Source organism: Hypanus sabinus, chromosome 7 (assembly GCF_030144855.1).
Source record: "Hypanus sabinus isolate sHypSab1 chromosome 7, sHypSab1.hap1, whole genome shotgun sequence".
Lineage (NCBI taxonomy): Eukaryota > Metazoa > Chordata > Chondrichthyes > Myliobatiformes > Dasyatidae > Hypanus > Hypanus sabinus.
Genome location: NC_082712.1, coordinates 38,903,321 through 38,925,922, shown reverse-complemented (window position 1 = coordinate 38,925,922; position 22,602 = coordinate 38,903,321). Strand labels below are relative to the sequence as shown.

Here is a 22,602-nt window from a genome sequence, read left to right as displayed (position 1 = left end):
AAGTCCCCTAAAACATTTAGCTCCCTACATTTAATTTTTCATCCCAGCCAGTAATCTGAAGGTTCACTCTTGCTGCCCGTTCTAATAAAGCTATACCAGCAGCAATCACCATTAAAATGGCTGCTGAAAAGAAATTATCACTGATTTTTACCAAACAACACCATCATATCTCACATTTATTCCTAGCAGTCAGATGATGTTTATTTTTCATCCAAATATCGACCCACTATTATCATCAATTGAAATTCAAGCACAAAACATATTTGCCAAGAAATTCTTTCCCTGGTAGTAGTCCAATCCATATTAATATCAAGGGAATTGTCAACCATTCCTTGAATTCAGTTCTATTAAAGTAAATGGAATGAAGGTACATAGGGAGAGCTCTGGACATTTTACTTAAGTGTAACTGAAACTGGTTTAAGGTTGTTGGATTTTTTTTGATTAGAAAATGTATTAAATCATCTTTTACCCATTTACTTCCCTCACTAACAGTCAAAAAGTAATACTTCTGTCTAAATAAACACATTTCTCAAATTCTTTTAAAATATTATCCCTAAAACAAATGATAACTGTTTTAATAAAAAATGATATGAAAACATAGCTTCATTTGCACGACTTCCCTTCTTGATTTCTGCAGTTACCATTTGAGACTTTCTTAAAGAAAAATATTGGTCTACTTAAGTACAAATACTTGCTGTCTCAAAAATACATAATAAATTTCAACTTGAACAAAGAATATTTCACAAACTACTTTTATACATTGTTGGACATTTTACAAGCAATTGAATATTCACATGTATTAAACTTTAAATCTCAAAATAGTTTGATTCAATTTATTACAGCAACTTTTGGGAAGGTACGTGGAACGTTGTCAATGACAACTGGGAGGGATATACCGGAGTCTGAACTGATGATGGGTTTAGGGTTTGTAGGTTCCATTTCTGAATATTTAAAACATCTTTTTGTAGCTCAAGCACCTTGTTCCATAATTTGGCATTCAGTATTTCCAACTGTAGCTTCTCTTTCTTCAATTGTAGGAGTTCCAAGCTTATATCTGTCGAGTCTGTTACACTTCCTTTAGGAAAAATACACCAATACTGTAAATGACATCTATTTCAGCAATATGACTATTTAAATCAGTATAAGTAATAAACCAGAATATTTATAAACACCCAACGTATAAAGCGGCACAATGGGTTTTGGCATTCAACTTCAATTAATTTTGCTAAATGTTTTCTAGTTGAAGTTATTTAGAAAACAAATGGATTTTACTCATGCAACACACCCAAAATGCTGGTGGAATGCAGCAGGCCAGGCAGCACCTATAGGAAGTAGTACAGTTGACGTTTCGGGTCGAGACTCTTCATCAGGACTAATGGAAAAAAGAGATAGTAAGAGATTTGAAAGTCAATTCTCCAGCAGATGCTCATGGAGTGAGGTCAGCTTTGGATTCGCTCCATTACCTTTACTTTTTTTAACCCATGATCACCCTTATTTAACCTATTCTTACCTACACTGGAAGACTTTTATTACTTCTTTTGAATTATCTTCGAGTTTGTACCGTGAATTTTGAAGATATGAGCACAGAAATAGCTTTAAGATCTAAAGGGCCTAAAAATGGGAAAGATTCTGACGACAATGCAAAGAAGAAAAAAGCTGAATCTAAACGAACTGAATTAACTTATGACATGAAGTTGGAGCTTTTAAATGAAAAATTTGATGAACAACGTCAAAGTATTAAAGAAGATTTAAAGTCATTCCAGAATTCTTTGGAAATGATTGGTCTTGGAGTTAAACAGCATCAAACCAAAATAGTAAGTCTGCAAGATGATGCTCAGAAGAGGGATTTGAAAATTGAGAATTTGGAACAAAAATTATCCTTGATGGTTAAACAGTTAGAGACTCTTAAATCCAAGATTATCAATTTTGAAAATCGATCCAGAAGACAGAACTTACGCATAATTGGTCTCCCTGAGGATATCCAGAAAGGGGACCCTTCAAAATTCTTCTCTCAACTTTTAAAGGATGCATTCCCCTCTGAATTTCCAGAGAACCCTCGATTATTCGACCAAGCCCACTGCTCCACTCGCTGGACACCGATTTCCTCAACTAAACAATGAGCTGTAATTGTCCGATTTCAGAATGTTCATGTTAAAGAGCATCTTATCCATATTGCTCGTTGGCAAGGTATGATTAATTTTCAAGATTACCATTTCCACCTTTTGGAGGATTATAGTCCAGAAGTGATGAAGGCACGGCTCACTTTTAAATCTCTGATATCGGAATGTTATGAGAGAAATCTCAAACTCGTGTTATTATATCCTGCGTGCCTAAGAATTTCACCTTTGGAAGGACCACGTCATATTTTTCTTTCTACAAGTGAAGCTCGAAGTTTCTTGGATGAGCACTAACCTACTGCTTCGGTCTCTAGGCTCTAATAAATGTATGGCTTTTGCAGTACTTTCGTATATTTTTAAAGCCTATAATCATCTTATGAAGTTTAATCTTTATAAGATTTTCATTTTTGGTTACTAGTGTAGGTTCATTTTATATTTCAATTAAAGTTTTTCTTTGCTGATGTATTTACCTTTTTTTAATTTACTAATTTTAACTTCAATTTTTTTCTGGACACTTATTAATGATTTGATGGTGAATTTTTATTGTTCTGGATGAATATCCTGTTTTTCTCATTTTTCTTTTAATTAAGATGATGGTTTGTTTTCCTTTCTTTAAAATATCTTTTGTTCTTTTATCTCGCTATCTTTTTATGCTTTCTTCTTCCCATAATGCCTTTTTTTGTAACCTTATTTTTAATTGCTTTGGTTTTACCTGACTTATATGTCTCGGTGCTTACTCTCTCCTCTCTTTTTAGGAACTATATTATGAAAACTGTTTTAGTATAGTGTTTAACAATTCTTTTGGATTTTGGGTGGTTCTTTTTTTTAACATATTTCTTTGGAGTTGCCTTCTGGAGATGTGTGTTGATTTAGTATTATTCTTTTTTCTGGCCTTCTTCAGACTTAGTCTGGAGTCTTCGTGGGTGGAGGGTGGGGGAGTCTTTCAATTAGTATTTTCATTTTTTGCCAATTTAGAACTACCAAAATGTCTGCAGTGTCATCACATCCAGTTCCTCCCTGAATTTTTGTTCCTCTTCAGGGTTCATGAGTTCACAGTATGGCTAACTCTTTATATATCAAAGGGTTGATCCTAGGAAATATGGTTCAGATGATCAATTTTGTCTCTTGAAATACAAATGGTTTAATCCATCCAATTAAACAGAAAAAGTTTTCAAAGTATTCCAAAGCCTGAATGCTCAATTTATTTTTGTACAAGAAACTCATGTGAGGAAAGAGGACACTCAATTTTTTTAGGTTTTGGAAGGGACAACAGTATCATTCGAATTTGCATGCCAAAGTAAAAGGAGCTTCAATTTTTATAGACTCCTCAATTACATTTGTTCAGCATATTATTTTGGATCTGAATGGTAGACTTTTGTTAATTATTGGGTTACTTTTTAATAAAAAGGTGGCTATGGTCAATGTTTATGCTCCAAACGTGGACTATCCTGAATTTTTTAAGTCTTTATTTACACCTCTACCTAATCTAAATGAATATATTTGATAATAGGTGGTGATTTCAATTGTTGTTTAAATCCTTTTATGGATAGATCCATATCTACTCAGACTTTACCAAATAAGTCAGCTACTCTTATCAACTCTTTTTTGACTGACTCTGGAATTTTGGATGTTTGGAGATTTCTACACCCTAAAGACAAAGAGTTTTCATTCTTCTCACATGTTTATCATTCTTATTCAAGAATTGATTACTTTTTTTATTGACTCTCGTTTTATACCATCTGTAATTGATTGTAATTATGACATTATAGCCATTTCTAATCATGCTCCAATGAAACTTTCTATCAAATTAATGGATACAGCTCCTAGTATTAGACAATGGCTATTTGATTCTACTCTGCTTCAAGATTCGGACTTTGTTAAATTTGTGAAGGAACAGATTGATTTCTTCTTTTCAACTAATACCATGGAAGAAATTTCCCGCGGGACACTTTTGGACACTTTTAAAGCATATATACGTGGACAGATTATCTCCTATTCTGTTGGTTTGAGAAAACGTCTTAAGAATGAAACTCTCCTATTGGTTGATAAGATCAAAGAAACTGATAAGAAATATTCTACTGCTCCTAGTAAGGAGCTTTATAAACAAAGAGTTGAGCTTCAAATAGAACACAGCTTATTACTTACATCCTCAATTGAAAATCAATTAATGAAAACCAGAAGTAAATTTTATATACACTGTGATAAATCGGGCAAATTATTAGCTAACCAACTGAAAACTGCCTCGGTTAAACGTCAAATTATCAAGATTCATAAACAGGATGATGATTTGACAGTTAATCATGATGAGATGAACAAATCTTTTCAAGAATTTTATACTTCTCTGTACCACTCTGAATTCCCTCATAATCCCAATACCATGCAAGAGTTTTTTACCATGCAAAATTGAATTTTCCGAAACTATCACCCGAAGAACGTTTAACATTAGAAATTCCTATTACAGATGCAAAAATAAAAGGTGTCATTTCCTCAATGAATTCTGGTCCAGATGGGTATACAGCAGATTTTTTCAAGTTTTTTTCTTCTACTCTTTCTGCTCGGTTATGTCTGGTTTTTGAAGAAGCAATTAGATTGCATAAATTACCACAATGATTTTATAGAACTTCTATCTCTTTAATTTTAAAAAAGGACAAAGATCCTACTGATTGCGCATCCTATAGACCAATATCCCTGTTGAATATCTCTGAGGACCAAAACTGGATTTATCAAAAACCGTTATTCATCTTTTAACATCAGGAGATTAATGAATATTGTTTATATTCCTTCACGTAATACTCCAGAGTGTGTCGTTTCATTTGATGCTGAGAAAGCATTTGATAAAGTTGAATGGCCATATTTATTTACTGTGCTTGAGAAATTTAATTTAGTCCAATATTTATATCTTGTATTAAATTGATATCTCACACCCCAGTAGCCTCAGTTCTTACTAATGATCAAAGATCTCCCCCTTTTCCCCTATTTCAGGGTACTAGGCAATGTTGGCTTCTTAATCCATTACTATTTGATATTGCCCTGGAACCTTTAGCAATTGCTTTTCAAGAATCACCTAATATTCTTAGTATTACTCGCGAGATGGAGAGACATAAGTTATCATTATATGCAGACGATTTGTTAACATACATTTCTAATCCTGAGAAATCCATTCCTGCAGTTATATCATTGTTGGCTCAGTTTAGTAATTTTTCCGGTTACAAACTGAAACTTAATAAGAGCGAACTGTTTCCCCTAAATATGCAGATTCCAATTTATGGAAGTTTACCTTTTAGATTGGTTACCAATCACTTTATATATTTAGGTGCTAAAATTACAAAAAAAAAGCATAAGGATTTATTTAAGGCTAATTTCCTACCTTTAATTGATCAGATTACACATTTGTTCACTAAACAGTCACCACTGTTTCTGTCACTGATGGGTCGGATCAATGCTATTAAGATGATTATCTTAACTAAATTTTTATATATATTTCAAGCAGTACCAATTTTTATTCTGAAATCCTTTTTTGATAATGTTGATTCTAAAATTTCTTTATCTATATGGCAGAATAATAATCCCAGGTTAGATACTTACAGAAGTCTAAAAAGGGTGGACTGGCTTTGCCGAATTTTAGATTTTATTATTGGGCAATCAATATCCAATATATGAAATTTTTGTTATGGGACTTGGATATAACTTCAAGTCCTCACTGGGTAAATTTGGAAACCAAATCTGTACAAGGGTTTTCACTGGGTTCTATTTTAGGGACTTCACTTCCCTTTGCTTTTTCTAAATTGCAAAAACAATTGCAAAAATGGATAATCCGAAAGTTAAAAACACTTTACGAATATGGTTTCAATTTCAAAAATTCTTTGGGCTAAATCAATTTATTCTAGCAATTCCTATTACATCTAATTTATTCTTTCATCCCTCTATTATGGACCAAGCCTATTTAGCTTGGAAAACTAAAGGTACATTATGATTTTCTGATTTATTTTTGGATAATTACTTCATGTCTTTTGAACAATTATCTAATAAATATAATTTGCCTAGATCCCACTTTTTTAGATATTTACAGATTAGAAACTTTTTAAACACTGTGCTTCCTACCTTCCTGAGTCTAGATCCTATGGGTATTTTGGAAAAAATTTAGATTTAAATCCTTTTCAGAAAGGTGTAATAGCAACTGTTTGCAATATAATTATGAAAATCCGTTCAGAAGTATCTTATAAAATTAAGAATGATTGGGAAAGGGAACTTAAGTTTACTTTACCTTTTGAAAAATGGGAAAAAATTCTTCAATTAGTTAATTCATCCTCTATATGTTCCAAACATTCGTTGATACAGTTTAAAGTAGTGCACAGGGCCCATATAGCCAAGGATAAATTAGCTTGTTATTATTCTCATATAAATCCTATATGTGACAGATGCCATTCTGAAATAGCCTCTCTAGCTCATATGTTTTGGTCATATCCGCTTTTAAAAAAATACTGGAAAGATATCTTCGATATTTTTTCAACGGTATTGAGTATTGATTTACAACCGCATCCTATTACTGCAATTTTTTGGTTGATCAATGATAGGGCCAATTCATTTAATTCCCTCAGCTTGTCGAGTGATTGCATTTCTGACATTAATGGCTAAAAGATCTATTTCGTTGAATTGGAAAGAGATTAATCCCCCAATCATATTTCATTGGTTTTCTCAAACTATGTCCTGTTTAAACTTGGAAAAAATTAGAAGTGTTATATATGATCCTTCTATTAAATTTGAAAAGATTTGGAAGCCATTTATTCAATATTTTCGTATGTAACTTGACCTTTTCCAAACCCATTTCTTTTTTTTCTTCTGGTTTTATACATGTAGAGAGGATCGGAGTTGACAACACTTTTGACACTTATGGTTCTTTTTTCTTTTTTAGATATTATAAACAGCCCATGTTTCTTTTTCTTTTTTTTTAGTTATTAGTTAGCTTTGGATAGATCAGTCTTTTTGGGGGATATATATATAATTTTATCCTGTTTTTTTTTTGTTTTTTCTTATTGTTTTTCCAATTTTCTTTGTTTTGTGTACATCATATTTGTATTTTGTATGATTTTGGGAGACTTAATTCCCATGTACCAATTGAGTATATATTCATGTATGTTAACTATTAACAATGTAATCCCAATAATTCTGTATCAATATCTGTTATTTTCAATATGTTGATATTAATAAAAAGATTGAAAAAGAATAAGAAAGAAAAAGAGATTTGAAAGTGGGAGGGGGAGGAGGAGACCCGAAATGATAGAAGACAGGAGGGGGAGGGATGAAGCTAAGAGCTGGGAAGTTGATTGGCAAAAGGAATACAAGGCTGGAGGAGGGGGGAGTATCATAGGACGGAAGGCCTTGGAAGAAAGAAAGGGGGAGGGGAGCATCAGAGGAAGACGGAGAACAGGAGTTTGCCATCTCCAATGGGATCCCACCACCAAGCACATCTTCCTCTCCCCCCCACTTTCTGCTTTCCACAGGGATCGCTCCCTACATGACTCCCTTGTCCATTCGTTCCCCCGCCCAATCCCTTCCCACTGATCTCCCTCCTGGCACTTATCCTTGTAAGCAGAACAAATGCTACACCTGCCCTTACACTTCCTCCCTCACCACCATTCAGAGCCCCAGACAGTCCTTCCAGGTGAGGCAACTCTTCACCTGTGAGTCTGCTGGGGTAATATACTGTGTCTGGTACTCCTGGTGTGGCCTTCTATATACTGGTGAGACCCAACGCAGACTGGGAGACTGTTTTGCTGAACACTTACTCTCTGTCTGCTAGAGGATGCAAGATCTCCCAGTGGCCACCCATTTTAATTCCATTTCCCATTCCCATTCCAATATGTCAATCCATGGCCTCCTCTACTGTCAAGATGAAGCCACACTCAAGTTGGAGGAACAATACCTTATATTGCATCTGCGTAGCCTCCAACCTGATGGCATGAACATTGATTTCTCTAACTTCTGTTAATGCCCCACCTCTCCTTCTTACCCCAGCCCTAAATTTTAATTATTTTTTTCCTCTCTTTCCCTCTCACGATAACTCCTTGCCTGTTCTCCATCTTCCTCTGGTGTTCTCCTCTCCCTTTCTTTCTTCCAAGGCCTTCCATCCGATGATACTCCCCCTTCTCTAGCCTTGTATCCCTTTTGCCAATTAATTTCCCAGCTCTTAGCTTCATTCCTCCCCCTCCTGTCTCCTATCATTTTGGGTCTCCCTCTCCTCTTTCAAATCTTTTTTCCATTAGTCCTAAAGAAGGATCTTGACCCGAAATGTCGACTGTACTTCTGCCTGGCCTGTTGCATTCCACCAGCATTTTGTGTGTGTTGCTTGAATTTCCAGCATCTGCAGATTTTCTTGTGTTTGGATTTTACTCATATTGATCTTGATATAAAATAATAAAACAAGAACATACCCAATGTATAACATGGTATCATCTCATCCAAAATGGTTCCACCAAATGCTACTACTTCATTTGGTTCAGATAGGTGTTCATGAATATCCAGCCAGCCATTATCCAAGCATTCAGGTGACAGCTGCTCTCTTGATTCTTCCAACCCTTTCTTTCAAAGCATTGTTTCTTCTGTATTTTCCTTATCCTTTCCATATGATTTCACTGGATTCTTGCTCTAACAGTGGCCAAGTTATTAAGTTCCAGATGATTGTGCTTTCAGAGGAATCTCAAAATTACATGTTCTACTTGTTATCTAAAGCTAGTGTTTATTTTAAGTGATTGAAATAAAAACGATACACTGCTAAAAAGCAAAAGATGAAGAACCAGATTTTTCATTGTATTATAAGTATAGATTTGAGAAGGAAACCTTTTATTTGAACAGCCTCACCATATTCTGAAATATTAAGAGGATAAAAAGGGGCAATACAGCAAATATATCCAGATTACTGAACAATCTTCAGAAAGGTGCTTCGTTATTAACAAGGCCAAGCATATAAAAATGTCAGACAAATTGAATGGATAGTTAAGTCAATACATGGCAGTTTAGAGACAAAAAAAAAGAACACAAGGAAGCAGAAAATGAAAATTGGATTCTATGAAGATTAGAGCACAACTTCTGGAGTCTACATTTATATTGAACAATGGAATCAAAAACAACTTCTAAAATTTCTAGTTGTCAAAACACTGGGTACATTGTCGAAACTGAAGAAGACAGCAAAAGATTAGAATAAACTGTCCTGTTTATTATTTATTGTAATGCCGGTACTGTTTTTGTGCACTTTATGCAGTCCAGTGTAGGTCTGTAGTCTAGTATAGCTTTTTCTGTGTTTTTTTTATTATGCAGTTCAGTCTAGTTTTTGTACTGTGTCATGTAAACCATGGTCCTGAAAAATGTTGTCTCAATTTTACTATGCACTGTACCAACAGTTATGGTCGAAATGACAATAAAAGTTGACTTGACTTGACTTATAGAAAAGACATCATTGGGTAAGATGGGATTATATTACTTGGAGGATAAAATATTTAGGGATGACCTTAGAGGTGTATTCAATCATGAGGGACACAGACAGGGTGAACGCATACACACATGCAAACGCACAATCTTTTTCCCCGGGAAGCGGGATTAGATTCTAGAAGATGTAGATTTAAGGCGAGAAGTGAAAGATTTAAAAAGGACCATAGGGGTCACTTCACACAGAGGGAGGCGTGTATCTAGAATGTGCTGTCAGAAAAACTGGTTGAGGAAAGTACCATAACAACATTCAAAATACATTTTGATAAATACATGGATAGGATGAGTTTAGAGAGAGATGAGCCAAATGCAAGCAAATAGGTCTAGATTGATTAGCACCGTAATTGGCATGGATGAGTTGAGCCAAAAGGCCTGTTTCCATATTGCATTACTTAATGTCTCTAAATGCATATCTGTGTGCTTGAATTTCAGCAAGTGTTTTTGCCTCCACCTGTTTTCAGGCAATTTGCTGGGATATGTGAATCACAGTTTTTGGAATGCAAGGATTTAAATGGAATGGTAGAAAACTGGATCCTCAATGTACACTTCTACATTGCAACAACACAAAATAGTTAAGAAAATTAATATGAACAAAATCATTAAGTGCCAATGCAAGATACAGTCTCTATTGAAAAAATACCAGGGGTCACTTCTAGAGAAGCAGAATAGAAAGATCAGAGTAATACAGCACAGCAAGCAGGCTCTCTGGTTCTACTCGTCCACACTGATCACGTCAGAATCAGAATCGGGTTTATTACCACCAGCATGTAACGTGAAATTTGCCTATCTGAATTAGTTCCACTTGCTTGGGTTTAGCCTATATACCTCTAAACATTTCCTATCCATGTACTGGTCCAAATGTCTTTTAAATATAATTATACCCACTTCTACCACTTACTTTGGCAATTTATTCCACAGAATCACCATCTTCCACATGGAAAAGTTTGCCCTTCAGGTCCTCTAAACTATCCCCCCGTCTCACTTTCAATCTTCGACTTCCTACTTTTAGACTTTTCTACCTTAAGAAAAAAAAAGTGGCCATTCACTTTATCTACACCAGGGCTCCCAACCTGGGATCCATGGGTATTCATCCATGACATAAAAAGGTTGGGAATCCCTAAAATACACCCATAATGATTTAACATACCTCTATAAAGGCCATCCCTGAGCTTCCTACACAACAAGGATAAAATAAAACCTCAGCTATTCAGTCTCTCCTTCTAATTCATACACTGCAGACCTGGTAACATCCTTGTCGGTCTTTTCTGCACTGTTACTAGCTTAATAACATCATTCCTCTAGGTAGGCAACCAGAATTGCACACAACACTGCAAGTGTGGTCTCAACAACATCTTGTATGGTTGCAACATGCTGTTCGATCTTTTGTATTCAGGGACCTGGAATACTAGAATGGGGTCTGATAGTGAAGAATATTCCAGGGCAAATTGTTCATCCTGAATGTTTGTTTACTAGTGATGATGGAAAACTACAGGGGACAGAGCTTACCAGCGATCCTTATACAAATATGAACCTTGGCTTTATATCAAAGCATAATGAGCTTCTGAAAATACTAAAGAATTTGGTGGCCAATGTGTTTCACTGTCAGCGAAGTACAGTTTGAATCATGTTCCTTTACTAAATAAATCTATTGCTCAATAAAATGTTTTACAAAGTAATATTTATATCACATGTTGAACTTTGCTGAGCAACCACCATGGCTATCTGGAGTACCCAGTTGCTACCCATTTTAATTCTGCATCCCATTTCCACACCAACATATCTGTCCTCAGCCTCATCCACAGCCAGAGTGTGATGAAACACAATCAAGAGAAAGAGCGCCTCATGTTCTGCTTGTTATGGTCTACCACTCAACAGCATGAACACTCAATTCTCCGATTTCTCGTAAACTGTTCTCCCTGTCCTTTTCTTCTCTCGTCTCTTACTCCAGCTTCCCATCACCGTTTCATTCTCCTCCTCTGCCCATCATCCACATTCTTCTCCCATTGTTTCCATCTGTCTTCCCACATCCCTCACCTGATCCTATGCCACTTTTTCCTCTCCTGTCAGATTCCATCATCTTCAGCTTTGTCACTTCTACCCATCACCTCCCAGCTTCTGTTGCTATTTCTATATTCACTCCCCTGATCTGCCTCTGGCCCTTCCTCACCTGGATCCACACACTGCTTACTACCTCTTGTTACACCCCTTCCCTTCATCTCTTTAGGGTGGCCAGCTCCTTCTATTCTGCAGTCCAGATGAAAATGTTGCCAGAAACAACAACTGTCTACTTCCCTCCACAGATGCCTGACCAAATGAACCCCCCCCCACTCCATTTTGTGTTTTTCTTGTTAAAAGCTCGTTTTCTTATTTTGCTCCATAACTATAAACACTATATTTTAAAATAATTGTCAAAATACTTAATGGTTACAAAAGTACAGTACATACAGTACCATGGAGTATTTTACCAGAGTATATAAATGCACATGGTGGTTTGCTGGGGCAATGACATCAACACCGGGTGATGCCAACAGGCTCAATAAATTGATTAGAAAGGCTGGCTCTGTTAAAGGAGTCAAACTGGACACATTGGAGGCTGTGGTAGAACAAAGAACCCAACAGAAAATCCTGGCAATTCTGGAAAATGTTTTTCACCTTCTGCATTCCACCTTGGCTGAACAGAGGAGCACTTTTGGTAATAGATCAAGCCAACTGTGCTGCTTCAAAGGGTGCTGTATGGTCATTCTTACACCCGGCCATTAGGCTCTATAACAAGTCAACCTATAGCAGGGGAAGCAATAACCCCCTCCTGTTAACCTGTTTGAGGTACTTATTTTCTTATTCTTTCTTACTTCTCTTCCAGTATTTGTATATCTACTGTATACAGTAATGCTTCTATGACACTGTAATTTCATTTGAGATCAATAAAGTATCTATTTATATATATATTATTATGGAATGAATCACAAATAAATTCCACAGTGCCACCTTGCAATCACAACTAGCAACTGCAGACAGTTGTGTTCAGCAAATACGAGTGGCAAATGTTAAGTTATAACTGGCAAAAATATTGATTAATTTTTACCTCAGAGAAACAATTTTTGTCTTAACTACGTCTTCAACAATAAAAGTCACTCATTGCTGACACTTAATAAAGTGCAGCATGCTAACAATCAAGTACATGAAATTAATTCCATTACATACCTTGAGAGTAGTTATGTTCAATATCAATATAAGTCACATGGGGGGTAGTTCCTTCACCAGTCAAACATGTCACACCTGATCTAAGAAATACAGCTGTATTTACTAAACCAAGAAGCATTATTGGGTTTATTAGGTTTATTAATATTTGAGATTTCCAAACTGGCTTATCTATCCTAACATCATACAAAGAAATTCAATTAACCTACTTGCTCACATATACCTATCGTCAAACACTTCCTTACCTGGCTGTTAGATATTAATATGTAAGATACAGTTAGAAGTAGGACTGATGGCATTCTGCACTCATCAGTTATTGTGTAGAATAGGTGTGCATCTATATACACCTACATGCATTGATTGGTCAGCTTATTCCCTTTAGATTCTGGACCTGCAGCATTCAAGTACGATGGCTGCAAAACTGGACATAAGGAAATAATGTGATATACTAAGATCACTGGACAAGGTAAGCAGCTAAGAAATATATAGGGTATTTAGTTATCTTCTCCTTTCAATGGAATCCACAACTGTACAAGAATATAAAATATACAGTTAGCAATCTGCTGCACTGGAAACCTCCTGGACCCTTCACATAAATGTAGTTGTAAAGAAAGCTTGACAATGCCTCTACTTCCTTAGGAGTCTGCAGAGATTCAGTATGTCATCAAAAACCTTGGCAAACTTCTATAGATATGTGGTGGAAAGTGTGCTGACTGGCTGCATTACAGCCTGGTATGGGAACACTAATGCCTTTCAGTGGAAAATCCTACAAAAGTTCGTAGATTTGGCCCAGTACATCATGGGTAAACCCCTCCGAAGCATTGAGCACATCGACATGAAACATTGTTGTAGAAAAGCAACATCCATCAAAGAACCTCATCAGCTATGCCCTTTTCTCGCTGCTGCTATCAGGTGGAAAATACACGTACCTCAGGATTTGCACCACCAAGTTCAATAACAGGTACTACCCCTCAACCATCAGGCTCTTGAACTAAAGAGGATAACTACACTCATTCTGTTTCTGGTGTTCCCACAACCAATGATCTCACTTTAAGGACTCTTTATCTTGTTATTTCATGCTTTTGTTAATTATTGCTATTTATTTATATTTGAATTTGCAGTTTGTTGTTCATTGATCTGTTTGCAGTTACTGTCCTATAGATTTGCTGAGTATGCCCAGGGAAAAAGAATCCCAGGGTTGTATGTGGTAATCTGTGTGTACTCTGATAAAAAATTTTACTTTGAACTTTGAAACCATTGCCAGATTTCTGTCTAATAGTATACAGACATTTAATCTGCCATTATATTAAAAAACTGGTCTAGTGTTTAGAAAGTGTGTTATTATCAGATGACAAACATAGCAAACTCAAGTTTGCGTGATATTTGATCAAAAAAAAGATGGGACTCTTTAAAGTTGTAATATTCACTTCAGCTCAAAACTACCTTCTCTTTCAATATTTTTATTGATTTCTTACATAAAAGAATACAGAGGATATAATATTCATTGATTACAATATATTGGAATCACAAATATAGTCTCATTACTCCATATCCATATAAATTAAATTTAAACATAATATTGAAAAGAGATAATTTTATTATACAAAGAAATCTAAACCCACTACCAGAAAAAAAAGCTGTTTGTCTTTTTTTAAAAAAAGGAAAAAATCCTTATTATATAGTAAAACATATTATTAGCCAACATCAATGCTTAATAGCAAATCAAAGATTTTGAAAATAATTCAAAAAAGGTCCCCACAATGTTAAAAAAAAATCTTGTCTAGGTTCAGAAATTGAACAGCATATCTTCTCTAAATTTAAACATGACATAACATCATTTAACCAATGAGAATAAGTAGGCAGAGCAGCATCCTTCCACTTAAGCAACAATGCCCTCCTGGCTATCAGAGAAATAAAAGCCAAAATGTGCAAATCCTGTCTCTCCAAAATAACAACATTTCCTCCAACAATACCAAATAAGGCAGTCAAAGGATTAGGTTTAAAATTTACTTTAAAAAGCACTGAAACAGTTTGGAATACTTCCTTCCAATATTTTTCAAGACCTGAACAAGTCCAAAATATATGAATTAGTGAAGCTTTTCCATTGTTACATCCATCACAATAGGGATATATATCAGAATAAATACGAGGTAGCTTACCTTTAGTCATGTGGGTCCTATGAACCACTTAAATTGTAGAAGGGAATGACAGGCACATAACAATAAAGTATTAACTGATTTTAAAACCTCATTCCAAATATCCTCAGAAATTGGAATCTGTAAATCTTGTTCCCAGAGATTTTTAATTTTGTCTAAAGGAATATTTCACATTCTCAACAACATACCATAAATATTAGATATAGATCCATAATGGAAGGGTTTCAAATTAAAAATTGTATCGTAAATGTTTATCTGGACTTTTAGGGAATGTATGTACTTGAGAACGCATAAAGTCTCTAATTTGTAAATATCAAGAGAAGTGGGTTTTGGGTAGGCTATACTTAGCTGACAGTTGTTCAAATGAAGAGAAACTATCTCCAACACCCAAACCCTGAAAACATTTAATACCCAATCTATTCCACTCTATAAAAACATCAGTCATAGATGGTATTAAAAAAAGTTAGAAAAAATGGGACTTGAAAGTGAAAAACTCAAGAAACCAAAATATTTTCTAAATTGTACCCAAATCCTCAAAGTGTGTTTAACTACAAAATTACCAGTTAAATTACTTAAAGATATAGGAATTGAGGATCCGAGAAATGATAGAAAATATATTGGGAAATTAGCTTCTAAAGAAACACAGACCAGACAGTCCTCTCGATTAATATAATATAGCCAAAACTTAAGATTCTGTATGTTGACTGCCCAGTAATAAAACCTAAAATTTGGTAAGGCTAAACCTCCATTCTTTTTAGCTTTTTGAAGATAAACTTCATTTAATCAAGAAATTTTATTTTTCCATATATAAGATATAATAGAATCCAGAGAATCAAAAAAGGATTTAGGAATAAAAACAGGTAGGACCTGAAATAAATATAAAAATTTAGGCAAAATATTCATTTTAATAGAATTAATTTGGCCAATCAACGATAAAGAGAGAGGTGACCAATTTGAGAGTGACTTAACATAACTTAACATAGTGTAAAAAAAATTTCTTTAAAAAGGAATATATAATTCCTAGTAATTGTTACGCCCAAATAAGTAAATTGATACGATTTTAAAAGGAAGGTTATTATTAACTAATAACAAATTATTCAAAGGAAAAAGTTCACGCTTATGAAAGTTAAGTTTATATCCTGAAAACTGACTAAAGCAGGAGAGAAAAGAAAGTACAGAAGGTAAAGAAGACTCCACATTAGAACTGTAGAGCAAAAGGTCATCAGCATAAAGCGAAACTTTGTAATACCCTTCCATAAAATACCAGTATATCATTAGATTCCCAGAAAGCAACATCAAAATCAAACAAAAATTCCCAGAAAGCAACATCAAAAAGCAAAGTCAAGGCAAGTCACTTTTATTGTCTTTTTGACCATAACTGCTGGTACAGTACATAGTGTTACGTACCCAGTAACTGGGTCACTTACCAGCAAAGATAGAGAGGTCTGTTGAAGTCTGATGGTACTATTTTTAACAGTATTTATTGGTAAAAATACACAAAATAATATCAATGCAAACATACAGATAATAAACGTTGTCAATACTAAATCTAAAAGTCCGGGTATAATAATAATCAATAAGGAATAGCGTTATCGTTGTCTAGGGGATAATGTATTGTCCGATGGAAATATAAAAGTCACTTTAGTTCATTCAAGCTGCAGCGTTTTGGTTTGAGAGAAAGATGGGTTAAAACTTGCCCAGTCCTTTTATGATGTCAATCCTTTGAGAGTCGTTGGGAGTTGATTTCCCCGTTGTTAGCTAAAAACCGTTCTTTCGTGGTCAAGGCACACCGATTCCGGGGCAAATGGAAACGGACGCACGTGGCCTTCCCACTGGCTTTTGCTATTACGGGATCGCTAGCGTTTCTTCTGGTGCATCTGAGGGGCTGTTCCCACAGACCCTCCTTTATCCTGACTCACAGGGTCTCAGATGCCAGTCAGGTTGGGATGATGCAATCCCTCCACCAACCAGCCCACTTTGCCTGAGGGCTTCCACGAAGCACAGTATTTTAATACACAATTCCGTCTCCAAGAGACAATGGCCGTTTCCTGGAGCTTTATATCGCCGGGGGTTCAAGACATTCCAAATGTCTGTCTCTCATTTCCTGGGTCTCCTGACCCAAATCAATAGCGATCCTGCTATTCTCAAAAAGGAGGGGGCTACCCCGCACCCTTCGGCCCCTCAGAGCTGTGGTACATTCATAACAATAGTAAAAATGAGATGTTTTTTCAGGAATATGGTGTTACATGACAGTGCAAAAACTAGACAGAATTACGTAAAAAAACAACACAGAAAAGAACTACACTAGACTACAGACCTACCCAGGACTGCATAAAGTGTACAAAAACAGTGCAGGCATTACAATAAATAATAAACAAGACAATAGGACAGTAAGGTGTCAGTCCAGGCTCTGGGTATTGAGGAGTCTGATAGCTTGGGGGAAGAAACCGTGAGAGCCTGAATGCTTCAGTGCCTTTTCCCGGATGGCAGGAGGGAGAAGAGTTTGTATGAGGAGTCCTTCATAATGCTGTTTACTTTGTGGATGCAACGTGTATTATAAATGTCCATAATGGCGGGAAGAGAGACCCCGATGATCTTCTCAGCTGACCTCACTATCTGCTGCAGGGCCTTGCGATCTGAGATGGTGCAATTTCTGAACCAGGCAGTGATGCAGCTGCTCAGTATGTTCTCAATACAACCCCTGTAGAATGTGATGAGGGTGGGGGGGGGGGGTGGGAGATGGACTTTCCTCAGCCTTCTCAGAAAGTAGAGACGCTGCTGGGCTTTCTTTGCTATGGAGCTGGTGTTGAGGGACCAGGCGAGATTCTCCACCAGGTGAACACCAAGAAATTTGGTGCTCTTAACGATCGCTACCGAGGAGGTGTTGATGTTCAGTGGGGAGTGGTCGCTCCGTGCCCTCTTGAAGTCAACAAGCACCTCTTTTGTTTTGTTCACATTCAGAGACAGGTTGTTGGCTCTGCACCGGTCCTTTAGCTGCTGCACCTCCTCTCTGTAAGCTGACTCATTGTTCTTGCTGATGAGACCCACCATGGTCATGTCATCAGCGAACTTGATGATGTGGTTCGAACTGTGTATGTTGCAGCACAGTCATGGGTGAGCAGAGTGAACAGCAGTGGACTGAGCACGCAGCCCTGGGGGGCCCCTGTGCTCAGAGTGATGGTGTTGGAGATTTTGCTCCCGATCCAGACTGACAGAGGGCTCTCAGTCAGGAAGTCCAGGATCCAGTTGCAGAGGGAGGTGTTCAGGCCCAGTAGGCTCAGCTTTCCAATCAGTTTCTGAGGGATGATTGTGTTGAATGCTGAACTGGATGTCAAACATCCAGTTCCACGTTGAAGTTTAAATGGTTTAGAATTCTGAGAGTTAGTAAGAACCTGAATGGAGGGAGACTGATAAAGTAATATAATCCATTGAATAAAATCGGGCCCAAAGTTAAATTTTTCTAAAGTTTTAAATAAATAATTCCATTCAACCCAATCAAAGGCTTTCTCAGCATCTAAGGATATCACAGATTCCGATATCTCTTTAGGAGAATAAATAACATTCAATAAACAACAAATATTAAAGTGTGAATATCGATTTTTGATAAATCCAGTCTGATCATCAGAATAGATGGCAAAATATTTTCAATCCTATGAACCAAAAGTTTAGATGAAGTGTTAGAATCAATATTAAGTAAGGAAATTGGTCCATAAGAAGAACATTCAGTTGGATCCTTATTCTTTTTAAGAATAAGCCAAATAGAGGCTTCATTAAAAAGATTGTGGCAACCTACCTAATTTAAAAGAGTCCGAAAAGACTGAATATAAGTGGGGTATAAGCAAAGAGGAAAAAGCCTTATAAAACTCTCCAGAAAGTCCATCGGGACCTGGAGCCTTCCCCTAGAGCAAGGAGTGAATAATTTCGGCAATTTCCTCATAAGAAATGGGTTGATCAAGCAATTATCGATTATCATCAGAAAGTTTAATTGATGGATTAAACATCAAAAGAATGTTTAATCAAACTAAGAAATTATTCATTACAGTATTATCTTTACAAGGATCAGAATTATAAAGTTTAGAATAGAATTCTCTAAAAGTATTGTTTATTTCTAAATGATCAGATGTTTTATCACCATTAGCTTTACAAATTTCTTTAATTTGGTGTTTAACTATAAAGGTCTTTAATTGGTTAGCCAATAGTTTATCCATTTTATCTCCATGAACATAAAACTGACTTTTATCTTTTAAAAATTAAGTTTCAATTGCAGATCATATTTAGTTTTAATTTCAACTCATCTTTTATATAAAACAGGATCTGGAGCCAAAGCATATTTTTGGTCTAATTGTTTCAACTGATTGGCTAATTCAATTCTCTCATTAGCTTTTTTCTTAACACTTGCGGTAAAAGAAAAAATTTGTCCTCTAATATAAGCCTTAAAAGCATCTCATAAAGTAAAACTAGAAGTCTCTTCTAGCATATTCTCTTCAAAAAAAAATTAATCTCTCCAAAAAATTTTTAAATCCTTATCAGATAACAGAGTTGGATTAAAACACCAGAATCTGTTTATTCGGGAGATACCCAGAAGATTTAAAGATAAAAACACAGGATCATAATCTGAAACAGCAATTTCTTTATATTCACAGGATCGAACCAATGGAATCAACAGACTATCAACAAAATAATAATCAATCCTGGAATATGTATGATGAACATAAGAAAAAAATCAGTACTATCTATCTGTTGGATGCAAAAAGTGCCAAGTATCAACAATATCACATTTCATTAGAAAAGATTGGATAAAGGAGGCAGATCTAAAACAGGGTGTAAACAACAGTTGAAGTCTCCTCCTAAAACCAGAGAATACAGACTTAAATCTGTTAAAGTGAAAAAAAGCATTTAAAAAAACCTGGATCATCTATATTCAGGGCATACAAATTAGCAAATACCATTAATTTACTATCTAATTTCCCTGACACTATAACAAAACGCCCATTGGTATCAGACACTACATTATGTTGAACGAAAGAAACTGAATTGTGTATAAGAATCAAAACTCCTCTGGCATTAGCCTGAAAGAAGGAATGAAACAATAGGTCCTTCCAACGGCTGAAAAGACGTAAACTATCACCTTTACGAACATGTGTTTCTTGTAAAAAAAATCGAGACATTCAATTTCTTAATATAATTAAATATTTTATTACGTTTCACAGGATGGTTTAATCCTTTCTCATTAAAACTAAGTAAATTAATAGTATGATCCATTTTAAATAATACCTAAAAGAGAGGTTAGAATAAAAACCGCTGGAATGTATATTAAATCCAAACAATGCAAATAAAGTAACCAAGCAACAAATGAAGCCAAGAGAACCAAACTGATACAAAAAAAGAAAACCACCCCCCAACCCCACCCAAAGAGAGAAAGTCGACCAAAGAGCAGTCAACAGCTAACCCTACCAACAATTTTTGGCTGAGCTCCAAAAATTTTTGTCTGCATTCCAACAAGACGCAACAAAAATCAGAACAAAATTAAACTTATTTTAAAAACCCTCTTGTAAAAATATAGGTAAAATATTAAAAACTAAGAAAATTCAGAACATATTAACTTGGAATGAAAACTTACTGATGTTAAATCCTTAATTTTCTAAGCAAGAAATAAAAGTACAAAAAAATTAGATATGAAGGTATGCCAAAAGTAAAAAAAAACAATTGTTCATAAAAGAAAATAATGAACAGATTGCTGATTCTTTAAAAAAAGGATTCATCAGGCAGATGCAACATAGATTTATGTAGGGAAACAGTTAAACTTCTGATACTGATTCAGAAATTAAAAAGTCCTGCAACTCTTGAGTTGAACAAAACCATTTCTGAGAGCCATTTTTCAAAATGATTCTAAGACGAGCGGAGTAATGAAGAGAGGATTTAAAACCTGTATTATACAATTCCAACATAACCTTTAAAAACTTGAAGCATTCATTCAACACCTCAGGTGAAAAATCCTCCACAATTCTGATCTTCTGGCCTTCATAATCAATCATACCTTTCCAATGAGATTCACGAATTAAAGGATCCTTTGAAAGTCGTGAAGACAAATTATCACTGAATGGGGTCATTCTCCTGGAGGAGGTCTTGGTACTGGCAATCTACGTGTTCAGTCTATTTTGGGTGGAGATTTTAAAATATTTGAAAGTAACTTAGCCAAAAGGTTTGCAAAAAATTCCAAAGGCTGGTTGCCTTCCATTAACTCTTTAAAACCCAGAATTAGTAAATTATTTCTTCTACTATTTTCTAAGTCGATAATCTTCTATCTTAATTTTTCATTAACCTTTGACTGTTTATCACAGATCTTTTTCAGGTCATCAATCTCTTTTATCCGTTTATTGTGTACACTTAAAGTTTTTTGAATAGAATCCAATTTTACCATTCGTTTAAATTCAGCGCAGAGTTGCTGGAATTTCTACTGGAACTCCTCTGGAAGTTCATTTTTATGTTTCCAAAGTGCCTCCAGAATAGATTCCAAAGTTATAGGAGGGTCCTCTTCTTTTATAGTAACTTTGGTACCCCTCATTGAAAAACAATATTGTGTTTAAAAGTAAGTTTTCAAAACAAGTTGGAAACAGTAAATTAAGTTGAATAGCAGCTATAGCAGTGTATAAAAACACTGCTACTCCATTAACAACCAGTAGATTTCAAATATATCAACTTTTATTGCTCTTAAACAGCTGCACAGGATAAAGGATTAATTTTTTTACTGGTTATGTAGACTTTGAAGTAGGCATTTTAGAAATCACAGACAATTAAACAGAAGAGGCAAGAGATGCCTGAAGGCGGCTGGTGAGTAGTTGTTTGTGAGGAGGTGCATCGCTTCTGCCATTTACAGAGGATTTCTGTGTTCTCCTGCTGCACAGACTTGAAGTTCTAAATATCATCCCAAATTCCCCTTCTCCACTTTGAACATTCAAGGCCTAAAACCTTGTTGAATCTTTTCCTCTGACAAGAATATTGTACAGTATTTATTCTGAGATGACTGGTGCCAGGCATAACAAACCAGAAGTAACTAGAGCCTCAATGCGAAGGTAATTTAAGCTTGGAAAAGACTTAAGTGTTTATCAACTTATCCTTCCACTGAATTGAAGATTTTATGAAAGCAGTATTGATGCAACCTACAAAATGCTGGATAAAAAAGAGTAAATATTTGACATTTCAGACCAAGACTCTTCTTCAGGACTGAGGAGAAAGGGAAAAGATGCATGAATAAACAGGTGGGGAGGGAGGAGGGAAAGAAGCTAGCTGGAAGGTGATATGTGAAGCCAGATGGGTGAGAAAGGTCATGAGCTGGAGAGTGAACAATAGGAGAAAAGGAAGGAGAGGATCCAAGGAGACGTAATAGGCAGGTGAGAAGTGAAAGGTCAGAGCGAGGAATAGAGGAGCCACTCCTCCTGAATTTGGTCACAGTAAGGAGAAATCAATATTCATGGCATCAGGTTGGAGGGTATCTGGACGGAATACAAGGTCTTGCTCCTCCACCCAGAGGCACAAGAGACCTCGAGGTCTTGCTCCACCACCTCATCTTGGCACAAGAGATGGCCATGGATCGACATGGCAGAATAGGAATAGGAATTGGAATTAATGTTTGGCACTGGGAAGTCCCC

The 22,602-nt window shown here is 35.7% G+C and overlaps 1 protein-coding gene across 1 annotated transcript in view; it reads right to left on the bottom strand.

Annotated features, from left to right (window-relative positions):
• LOC132396483 (ankyrin repeat domain-containing protein 31-like) overlaps positions 1-22,602 on the bottom strand; it is a 137,956-nt gene that overhangs the window by 100,130 nt on the left and 15,224 nt on the right. The window contains 1 exon segment of the mRNA XM_059974024.1: positions 12,801-12,880. Coding sequence (XP_059830007.1) covers positions 12,801-12,880 — 80 coding nt within the window.